Source organism: Sciurus vulgaris, assembly GCF_902686455.1.
Source record: "Sciurus vulgaris genome assembly, chromosome: 7".
Lineage (NCBI taxonomy): Eukaryota > Metazoa > Chordata > Mammalia > Rodentia > Sciuridae > Sciurus > Sciurus vulgaris.
Window position 1 is genome coordinate 63,766,398 of NC_136467.1, and position 12,481 is coordinate 63,778,878.

A 12,481-nucleotide genomic window follows, 5' to 3' on the forward strand; every position below is an offset into this window, starting at 1 on the left:
TGTTTCTTTTTAGTTCCTTATATGTTCTGGTTATTAATCTTTTGGCACATGAATAGTTGGCACTGCTTTGTCCCATTCTGAAGCTCTTCTCTGTATTCTGTTATTTCCTTTGCTAAAGCTTTTTAGTGTGATATAATCCCACATATCCATTTTTGCCTTTATTTACTGTGTTTTTGTGGTCCTGTCCAGTGTCTGTACCAATCAATGTCTTGAAATATTTCCCTCTTTTCTTCTAGTAGTTTCATAGTTTCATGTCTTATATTTAGATCTTCTGATCATTTTTTATTTGATTTTTGCATATGTTGAAGGAGGACGGAGGGCTCTAGTTTGATTCTTCTGTATATGTATATCCAGTTTTCCCAGCACTGTGTATTGAAGAGACTGCCTTTTCTCCAATGTTTTAGACACATTTGTCAAGGATCAGTTGACTTTAGATGCACAGTTTTATTTCTTGGTCCTCTTTTCTGTTCCATTGGCCTGTGTGTCTGTTTATATGCCATTACCTTACTGTTTTGGTTACTATGATTCTGTAGTAAAATTAGGTATTGATATGCCTCCAGCTTTGTTCTTTTTGTTCAATATTTATTTGTCTGAGTTATTTTGTGCTCCCACATGAATTTTAGAATTTTTAAAAAGTTTTATGAAGGATGTTATTTGCATTTTGATGGAGATTGCATTGAATCTGCCAATCACTTTGGTTACCATGGATATTTTAACAACTTTAATCTGTCCAATCCATGAAAATGTGAGGTCTTTCCTTTTTCTTTCTTTCTTCCTTTTCTTTTGGTTTGTTTGTTTGTTTTTTGTCTTCTTCAGTCTCTTTCTTCAGTTTTTTATAATTTCCATTACAGGGGCCTTTCACTTCCTTGCTTAAATTATTCCTAGGATTTTGTTTTTTCAGTTGTTAGTTTGGTTTCTTTGTAGCTATTGTGAATGGAATTACTTCCTGATTTCTTCCCCAGCAAGTTCATTATTAGAGGAAAGCAATGCTATTGATTCTTGTTGATTTTGTATCCTGCAACTTTACCCAAATTTTTTTTATCAGTGCTAATCTTTTTGTGGGCTCTTTAGAATGTTTTCTTCATTCATAAATTAGCACATTATTTTTTGATAAATTCAATTAATCTTTAATGTAGGTAGCTTTATTTCAGAAACTTATCTTTGACTTCAGTGTCCACAATGTGGGGTTGTTTGAGAATGATTTATTTTTAATTTTTTTTTTTTTTAAGTCACTAACTTTCAATCCTGCTATGGCATTAAAATAAACATTTTCTCAATACCATTTTTTAAAAACACTAACCAGAGGCAATTTTAGTTTATTAAATATCACTGAAAATTTTGCTAATTTAAATAAAACTACCCAGGAAAATTAATTATCTAGTTAAATAATTAAAAGTGTCCTTGATAGCCTATATTTTAATGAAGGTGTCAGTGAAAAATATTAACTCAAGCTATAGCCTATTATGATTTATAGTCTTTTAAATTCAAATCTTTGCATTAAAAAAATGGTTCTTATGAAAGCTGATCAACTTTAACATTGGAATTTCATCATTATATTTTGAGTGCCCACTGGTTGGATGAAGAGTAGCAGAGGATGACAAGGAGACTTCAGAATTAGTGAAATAAAACCCATACAGCACCTATGGAAGGAATGTAACTTGATAGAAAGAAATTATTCTGTGGAATGTTAAATCTGAGGCTAATTCCCTGCCCTGCTCTTGAATGAATGGTAAATTATTAAAACTCTCTGACCTTGAGATTTCTTATCTGTAAAATTTTAATAAAATTACTTCCTTGTCATCTTCTTAGTAGTAGGATTTATTTTGTAAATAAAATAAATATTGAGTGCCACATACTAAGTACTCAATAAGTGGTGTCTTTTATTCTGCTTCATTATAATGGAAAAGGCCTAGGTACGTGTTGTGGTTACACAAGACGTAAGTATGAACAAAGTGCAATGAGTGATTAATTTTCACTAGGGAAATTAGATAAGGGTCATTAGAATTGGGCCATGAAGTTTTGTAGAATTTACACAGATAGAATTGGCAGAAGGACTAAGTGGAAAACATGGCTAAAGGCCTAGAAACATACAATTCATGGAGGTTTTAAACAACCAAGAAGAAATTAGGGAGGAGACAAATATTCCTATAAATGCTTGGATTCCTAGTTCACTTTGCAAAACCTCCTTATAAAGGTTATTAAATTTAGGGATTTTAGCTCAGAATTCTGCAAATGGAGATTTTTGATACATTTGGACACTTTAGTGGGTCAAATAATTTTGGAGGCTTCCCCACAGCAAGTCATTCTTTTCAACCCCAAACTACAAATAGAAGTGCTGTATCAGTAAATGCTAATTTTGCTCATGTTTTAACTTTCCCAAATCCTGCAGTGCTGATTTTGGAACCTTCAGTGTTTCCCAGAGTCATCAGACAACATCAACTATTAGTAAAATTTTAGCAAAGCTGGTTTATAGACAGCAGACAAATAGGTAGCACTTGCTAATTTCGATAATACCTTCAGTGCTGGGCAAGGTGGTGATCAAGGGAGTGGTTTTGGGACCACAGGTAAAGCCCCGGTCGGGTCTGTGGTTTCAGTTTCCAGTCATTCAAGCGCATCTTCAAACAAGTATGCAGCCCTGGCAGAACTAGCTACCTCCAGTAATGCATACACTTCCACAAGTAATGCTGGCAGCAGTGTTTCTGGAACAGTGCCAGTGGGTGCTTCTGCACAGACACAACCTGCTTCTTCAAGTGTTCCTGCCTTCCACAAATGCATTTGTTACTGCTGGTTGTCCTTCTGTGGCATCTTCTACAAATCCATTTCATGTGAATGCCAGAGGAGCAACAGCAGCAACCTTTGATGCTGCATCCATGAGCATGCCTGCAGAATTTGGCACTCCTGCTTCCTGTACTCCTGTTTCCAGCAGCAAGCCTTCCCAGCCCAACCAGCTTTCCCTCAACACACAGCTTTTTTTCAGTAGCCCCCTAGTGCAGGTTTTGCAGCATTTAGACAAACAAAGCCAGTGGTAACCACTTTCAGTCAAGTTGCAACTGCTGGAGTATCTAGTAATCCTTTATGACTGGTGCTCCAAAAGGACAATTTCCAACAGGAAGCTCATCAACTAATCCTTTATATAGACATTTTACTGGAATGAACTTTTATGTGGTCACTTTACATCTCTCTGCCTCTGGCCCTGTTGTCATGTTTTACTGATTAGCTTTAAACACAAGAAAAGTCTTTAAAAAGCCTGCACTGTGTGTTAAAAAACAGGTAATAAGTGCAAAACAGAGGGCTTCAGTAACAACTTTTAACCTGTGAATTGGAAAAAAAAAGGTAGAGGTATCATGTATATTATTGGCTAATATTAAGTTATTGCATATACCACATTCCTTATGCTGCAGTTCTATACGTATTTTTTTCTTAGTAAATAGCTATTTGGGCATATCGGTATTTGTAACTTTAACATATTGTTGTGTGAGAAATGTTACTGGGAAAATAGATCAGCCACTTTTAAGGTGCTGTCATGTATCTTAGAACAAATAAACCATTGTTACTGGAAAGTTACAGAGTCAAAATTGGAAGGTTTTATTTTTTCTTGAATTTTTTCTTTATAAAGAGCTATAAATTTGTGCCTAAATTCTTTAAAAATGTAGAGGAATACCTGTCTGCAAAATAAAATTAATCATGTTTTGCTACATTTGCAGGTGAAAAATAAATATTAGAAAATAAAAATAATACATTAATTAATTTATGTGTTTTGGATTATTTAGTGTGGTGTTAGATACACACACATGCACATAAGTGAGAAATATTTATGTAGATGTCACTTTATAACCTGCACTATTCTATATTTAGTCTTTTAGACTAAATTAGCTTTTATTATCCTAATAATGGTGCAGTTGCTTCTTCGTTATAACAAAGGTTCTCAGAGTTCCTGAGTGTAGGATCTCCTAGATACTTGTTGGAAGTTCAGTTTCTTGGCTTGCCCAGCCCCACTTTATCAGAAAGGGTGGTAAGGTAATCTGTATTTTTAACAAGACTGACAGGTGAGTCTGAAGCTTTTTGAAATTTGAGAGCCTTTCCTTTCATAAATATAGTGTTTTACTTACATTATATCCTTTGATCATTAGAGTAATCCTATGATATATTGTAACTCTTCATCTGTATTCTTGGGGGAAGTAAGACTTGAAGGGATTAAATGATTCATTCTAAATCACACTACTATTCACTAGTATTTCAAAGCAGAATTTTTGTTCTTTTTCAAATAATATGTTGCTCTTTCCTTTGAATACAATCTGAAACAATTTTTAGTTATTTTCCTGTTCTAATATTTTGAATGATTGTTATCTGATCTTTTTAAATTTTAATGGCCTTACGTGAAGGATACTTTGATAAGTTAGATAACAGGACTAGAATTCAAATTCACATATTGTTTCTGCTAGTCCAGTGCTTATTCTGTCATATACTTTTTAAATGAAAGGACTTTTTAAACTAAAAATACATATGTAAAGTAATTTTTAAATGCATAATTTAACAATTCTGAAATTAAAAAAATAAAGAATTCTAATTTAAATTCAGCTTCTTATGGACTTTAATCTCAGTATTTTATTTTAATGACACATGCTCATTTAACTGCTTCTCAGTTACCAAAAGAATTTCCAAGATTGATTTGGAATTATTTCTGCCAAATGAAACAATGCTGTTCTGTTAGTTGTAATTTTCATGAGTCTATTTAAATTAATTAACCAAATTAACAAACCATAAAATCAAGTATGTTTATATAGACTCAAAATCTTGTAATGACTTCTATTGAAACCTCTAGACAGAAACTTCTTAAAAAGAAAAATAGTTTATTTTAATGAACAAGACATGATAGATTCTTTAATATAAAGAAATTGCTATTTTAAGTTGTAACTAATATTTCTCTTGGCTGCAGAAGAATATAATTTGCAAAGTGATAAGTTGACAAGTCAGACTGAAATAATTAACGAAGATTTAGGGTCATATTTTATTTTCCCTTATGTTCACTGTATCTTTATTTCAAAAGAATTTACATAATGTAGCATTTGAAATATGGAGACTAGAAATCTGTTCATATTATATTACCCTGACTTATCTGGTAAATGATTTTGAGGCTCTACTGGTTGTATAAAATACCTTAAAATTTTTCTGACTTTTTATAAGTATAGGCAAATTTAAAAATAGATAATTATGGTATTTTTTAAAACATATTTATAGTGGTGGTTTTATTTTTCTTTTAAACTTATTTTGACTTTGGAGAGGATAAATATATGATGTAATTATTAAATAATTTCACATAATACTTCAGCGATCTCTGTAGTTGTTGATAATTCAGTTTCTTGACGCCACACCACTTCTTACTCAGATGGTTTTAGAAGAGGGCCCAGAAATCTATTTCAATAAGCACCAGCAGTGAAGCCGACGAAGGAGTTCCTAGGTCTCAGTGCATAAAACCTTGGAAGAGAAAGTACTTCTTTAAGTTAACACCAAAGATACCAAAGTTAAATATTCCAAAAACTACTGTAGCCTCTGTTATGCAGCCTGTTCCCTGCTTCTATAATCAAGCCACGCTGAATATCATAGTTTTTTATTTCCTCCCCCAAAAGTAGTTTACATCTTGGAGCCTTGGAATATTGTATAACTGGTACTCAGTACAGCATTTCTCATAGTAGGTACTACATAAATATCTTAGGATGGATGAATAAAGGAGACCCAGTAGCTTCTTCTTTAGATTTTCTATGTTATCCTCATTCCATCCTTCCTTTGTTTCAGCTGCTAAATCACATGTAAGTTTTATTTCCCTTCGTATACAGATTTTCGTGGAAGGTATCATGTTTTGTATAGACATTTACATATTTCTCCTTTTAGTGGTATTTTACACATACATGGTCAGTAAATATTTGTCAACTAAAAGTATTTTCTGCTTATTTAAACCATCATACTAGATTCTCACCTCAGTGAGGGTGGGGACCTTATCTCTGTTTTTTAGTTTTCTTAGGGCTTGGTAGTGACTATGCTCAGAAACATTTGAATGAATAAATAGATGAATAAAATAAGTAACTTTATTTCAGTTCAAGTTTGCTTAAAATATAATGTTGAGGGTTACTGAGGTTTTATAGATAATAAATTTTATTTTTATATGGGAGAAAAAAATCTGCTTTCTCAAACTCAAACTTCCTACCTTTTACAAGAGAGAAGATGGTAGATTGTGCATTTCTGAACTGGTGAAGCTTCAGCAGGGCATTATGGTTAACAGACTTTTCCTTCTTATTTAGTCATAAAAGTTTATACCAGTAATTATGAGACTATAATAATTTAAGCCTAAATGTAGTCTCTTAACATCCTGTGAGGTACAGATTCTTCCTCTGTTCGAGCTAGAGAGCTAACAAAATCAGAGTTGTTTTCTTTAGTTGAAAGTAAGGAAACAGAAGACATTTTTAATAAAAACAACACTTTCTGAAATAAATTCTATTAGTGTATTCTTTAAAAATATTCTTATGCATTGGGGATGTAGTTCAATGGTAGAGTATCTGCCTTGCATATTCAGAGGCCTGGGTTCAATCTGTAGCACCACAAAAAGAAGAAAAACAGTTGTGCTTGGGGTGTAGCTTAGTGACAGAGCACTCCCTCAGCACATGCATGGCCCTGGGTTCAATCCCCAGTACTGGAAGGAAAAAAAAAAAAACCATATGTGTGTGTGTGTGTGTGTGTGTGTGTGTGTGTGTGTGTGTGTGTGTAAACCCATATACACACACATACATACATATATATACATACATACTGTGTTTCTTTCAAAAATACTATCAGCAAGTGGGAGCTCTGATAAAGTGTGAAATCTCAAGCATTTATACCTTTGATCACTGATTAACTTGTTAAATTTCTCCAGGTGACCAAAAATGCTTTTATCCCTCCCCTTTTTCTAAATGCTTTGGAGGTTTTTTCTTTGAAGAACTTCTGATTTTCTCCAGATTATCTGCTTATCTTTATATTGAGTGGACACTAAAACAGTATTAGTTATTTAAGCATTCCAGTTTTATAAATGATTGTTATGAGATTTTACTCCAGTGTGAATTTTAGTCAGCATCACATATGTTGACACATTTTCTTTGATAATTTATAGATTGTATTAGCTTTCCATTGCTGTCACAAAATACTTAAGATAATCAACTTAAAAATAGTAAAGGTTTATTTTGGCTCATGATGTCAGAAATTTCTTTCCATGTTCAGAAGGCCCCATTGTTTTGGGCCTGTGGTAAGGCAGAACATTATGGTGGGGATCACATGATAGAATAAACTGCTGACTTCATGGTGACAGGAAGCAACAAGAGAGAGAGAGTTAAGAGACCAGCTTTGACCCATTTGAAATCATGCCCTCAGTGACCTACCATATTAGTCCCTACCTCTTAAAGTTTCCACCACTTCCTAATATTGCCAAGCAGGACTCTAAGCCTTTAACACGTGGGTGTTAGGGGACTTTTAAGATCCAAAGCATAGTTTTCCACCCATGGCCCCCAAGGGCTTATTCCATCTCACCATGCAAAATGCATTCCACCTTCAATAGTTCCTTGAATTTTAACCATTCTAGCATTGCTCAAAAATTCAAGTTCAAAGTCCTCAGAGTCTCAAGGCAAACTCAAACCTTGTGTCCTTAATAAAAATAAAAATAAAAAAGATTACATACTTCTAAAATAACAGTGGCACAGGGTAAATATTCTCATTCTAAAATGGAGGAATAGGAAAATAATAATGAGTGATCAGACAAAAAAATACTGAAATGCAACATGGCAAACATTAAATCCTAGGTCTCTATATCTGGCAACTGGTGCACCCTGTGATAGGATGTGGGCTCCCAGGGACTCAAGCAGCTGGACCCTGTCAGCTTGCTAGTTACAGCCCTCATGGCTACATTTTCAGGCTGACCTTGCATGCTGCCTGTAGCTTCCCTTAGCAGGGACACCTAGGCAGAGTGTAAATTCGCCTGAAGAGAATAAACTGAAGAAGCCATTAGCAGTCTGTATTTGCTGCCTATGGGTATGTACCTCCTCTCCTCTGTGTTCCTTTTATTACCTCCACCTCCCCCACAATAACCTCACTACTATGATAAAAATAATTTTGCTTTTTTATTTGGTCAGGTTGTTTTTTCAGATTTATATGATATGAAAAAAACATGATGAATGATGTCTTCAGAAAAGAAATGCACAAATTAAACACATTTTATATAAACCATTCATTAGCATATAAACCAATTGATAGGCCAGTAATAAAACCATGTTAAGAATTTTTGTTTAACCTGCATTTATCCTATATATACTTTGTTCTAAAATATGACAGTGTGAGATAATTCATAAATTGGAATTTGTTTTGAAAGATTAATCATCATTCATACAAGATGATTTTCAGGTGGTATTGAGCTATAATTTAATGAACTGGAATATTAAATAATCTAGTTTCCTTTATTTTAGGTTATGGTGTTTGTACATGCTCGAAATGCCACTGTGAGAACAGCTATGTCTCTGATAGAAAGAGCAAAAAATTGTGGCCAGATATTCTGCTTTTTACCTACCCAAGGACCTGAGTATGGACATGCAGAAAAACAGGTAGGATACAAATTATAGCAAGAGATAAAGAACTAAAGCAAATAATGTGCCACATATACCTGATATTTTACATATGAAATATGTAAAATATTTACATATTTACCATCTACAAATTATAAGACATTAATTTTACAAATTTATTGACTTTTTTCTTGACTAAATGATCTTCTGAAAGGAGCCACTACATGATGTATTCACTTATCACGCCTATCTATATGGTTTTAATGGAGTACTTACTTTAAATTATAGTTAAATGTGAAATGCAGCTAAATGTCATAAAATATGTTATCTAATGGATTTATTTTTGTTCTTTTAAATAGTTTATTAACATTCGTAAAATAATTTTTCAGTTTTAACTTCTGAGGTTAGTATTGATAGATATAACCTAAATAAACAAAAGGTCTTAAAAAAAAAAATGTAAAGGAATCCTGAGGCAAAAACGTTTGAAAACATGACCTTATTAATTGTTGTATGCTCAAAAGACTAATGGGATCACCTGCATCCTAGTTAGAAAATCAGATCCTCACACTCATCTCAGGCTTTTCAAATAAGAATTTGCATTTCAAACTGATTTGCAGGTGACTTTATGCGCATTAGTTTACAAACTGTTCTAAGTAGTTTGAGTATTGGTCTTATTTTTAAATTTATAGAAGACTTTATTTAATTATGTCAGTTTAATAATTTAGATCAAGATTGGACAAACTATGACCTGAGGGCCATGGGTGACCATCTACTTTTGTCATTAATGTTTTTTAAGGAAATAGCCAAATTCATTCTTTTAATTATCTGTGACTGCTTTCTTGGACCATAGGGGAAGAATTGAGTAGTTGTGACAGACTACAAGTTACTCTCTGTTCCTTTGCAGAAAAGATGTGCTGATTCTAATTTAAAAATATGAAAATGAATTTTAAATTTAAAAATCCTTTGGCATAAATGATAGTAATTTCAAAATTTCTATATTTATAACAAAAGATTTAACTGATCATTTACTGAATAACTTCCAGTTGTCAGCTATTGTGCTTTATTAAACTTCACATTTTTGTCTTAATAAAATATAATTTTCATGACTGCACTATAAGTTTTATTTTACAATTTCATGTTGACATTTTGAATTCTTAAGCCAATGCCAGTTGTTTTGAACATCAAATTCTCTCAATTTAGAATCATGAAATTTAGTTTCTTCATTTTATTCACTTTATAAAATTTTTTATTTTCATTATATTGCTTTGTATCCTTCTGATTGTTTGTTACCATGAACTTATTAGTTTTCAAAAAGTCAACAACAAATTTGGTATTTTAAATTCTGTGTTTTTTCTTTAGAAATAAAAAGCAGCTCTATTGTGTTTAAAAGCCAAGCTTTGAGAGCCACCTTGTGGATTTCTGGTTACTGCATACCTCTTAGTTCTGAGAGCTATTGGTATTCTGTATAATTCATGTTTATTTTTAATTGTCGTAATGTTTAATACTTATTGAATGTTTTCATTACTTTATATAATTAATTCAATCCTCACAACAACCAATGTGGAGATTGGTTCTGTTATTCCTTGATTATGACATATCTGTAATTCAAACATACATGAAGTTTATTCTACAGCATCTTATTATAATTTATATAGAAACATTTTCAGGTTATGTTTATTTAAGGCAGTGTCATCAGACACAGATTCACAGATCACTATGCTGAAAAAGATATAATAGAAGAAATGGAAAGTTTTAATACAGTTGGAGTAGACTTGAAAATACCTATTGATTGTTGTTATACCTTTTGCATAATTTTATTATATTTGGTTTTTATCCTAATTCAACTGTTACTGGACTTTTAAAAATAAGAATGAATTCCTAACACATTTGTTGAATACATGTTTTCCAGAAGCATTGTCCTATTCACTATTATAGTCCCATCTCTTCATGTACTGTTTTTCTGATAGTAGGAACCCCCAAATAACTTCTTTTCCTTGCTTTTATTCTTCTAAGGCAGACATTATAATAGGTGCTTTCATTTTAACTTTCTCATATGATCTGTACTATTATTCTAACCTTTAAAGATCCTTATCTCCATTTTATAAAGAAACTAAAAAAGGGAGAGTAATTTTCCCAGACACTTCCATCTAAGAAGAAGTACTCCATGATTTGAACCAATATGACTCCAAAGTTCACCCTTTTCACTTTACTGTGTTCTACTTATTCAAAAGCAGAAGAAGTTTTGTCCATTATGGGACTTCCTAAAGTCTTGAGGGTGTTGAGTTGTTGTGTTTTCTTTTCTTTTTTAATAAAATCGAATATTTCTTAAACCTAACTATATCCCTCACTTCTCCTAAAGAGAAATTTTAAAAAGTGAATCCCTTCACAGCACATATTGTAACAAGATAAAATAATCTTGCAAAGTGTAGTGATGCACATTTGTAATCCTAGCTGTTTAGAAGCCTGAGGCATGAAGATCCCAAGTTCAAGGTCAGGCTGGGCAACTTAGGGAAACCCTGTCTAAAAAGGGCTTTGGTTGTAGCTCAGTGGCAGAGCACTTGCCTCCTGGGTTCATTCCTCCATATTTCAAAAAATGTGTGTGTGTGTGTGTTTTTGTGTGTGTGTGTGTGTGTGTGTGTGTGTGTGTTGTGTGTGTGAGAGAGAGAGAATCTTTCTGAATGTTTTCTCAGAGTTCCAGAATTTATTTATTTTTTATTAGTAGTCATATTAACTTTCTAACAATTCCAAGGAAGTTATTATTGCAATGGTAAGAGATATTTCTTCCCACAGTTTTGAAAAGTGGGAAAGTAAGCACTCAGAACATTAACATGAAATTACAGGTATATCTGAAGTATAGTACATAGAAATTTAGCCTCATGACTTCTGTTAATGGAAATACAGCTAAATTCCTACTGTGCCACACTGATACTTTACCCCCGAGTATTTAATGTACCATCTCAATTCCTGACTTACCAAGTAAGACCTTTAAAAGCACTTTTTAATAGTTTTATTTAATGCAATATAACCTTGTTTAAAAAATAAAACTCCTCTAAGAAACCCTCCTTTTTTTCTTCTCATTCTCTATCTCTCAAGATTCCTCTTACTATTCTCATCTTTATTATAAAAGTCACCCCTATGAGAAAAATCACCTCTATTTTCAAATTGTCCACTGAACCAAGAAGGCAAGGAAAGAAAAGTAAAAAGTAAAGGGCCCCAAGAGTAGCTTACAAGATCGATATGGAACTCAAGGTTTCCCCTGGGAAGAGGGTATCTCATGAATTCCAAGTGAGACCCAAAACAAGAAGGCACAATGATTGAAAAACTGATGTGACTTTACCTCTAGAAGCTATATGACCTCAGACATCTAAACATTTATGAAACGTACTCTATTAATGATAATTGAGTATTTACTACCTATTCTAGTGGGGGGTTTTATGAAAAACAAATGGGATGGCTTTGAAATTATTTTGGAAACTGCAAATGATAAGACTTTATCATATTGTAGATATCTATTTTAAGAAAACATTGATAATGAAATTTTAAGTTTGTGAAAAGATAATGAACAATATGGATTCAGTTTTCCTAATTTACCCTGCATAGTCTTACTTTTTTACCATCCCTCACAAAGATACTGACTCAAGCAGCGACTATGTAAAGCAGAACATACCTCAAGCAATAGTAGCAGCTTATATTTGTAAATGTGTCAATAGGATGCAGATATTTTTATCATTGAGCCATTGTTTTCAATTTTAATTTTCATTTTCAGTTAAATGGGTATTTCTGTTAGAATCTTCATATTCTTTTTCACTGAAGGTATTAGTCAAATTTATATTGTTTCCCCTTTAGGGACAAAATTTTAAATAGTCTTTAAGAATTCTAATATTGTATCTAGTATTCTCACT

General features: G+C 32.6%; 1 protein-coding gene across 1 annotated transcript in view; it reads left to right on the forward strand.

Annotated features, from left to right (window-relative positions):
• The window catches only part of ASCC3 (activating signal cointegrator 1 complex subunit 3), a 449,567-nt gene that overhangs the window by 263,345 nt on the left and 173,741 nt on the right, over positions 1 to 12,481 (forward strand). The window contains 1 exon segment of the mRNA XM_079148642.1: positions 8,484 to 8,618. Coding sequence (XP_079004768.1) covers positions 8,484 to 8,618 — 135 coding nt within the window.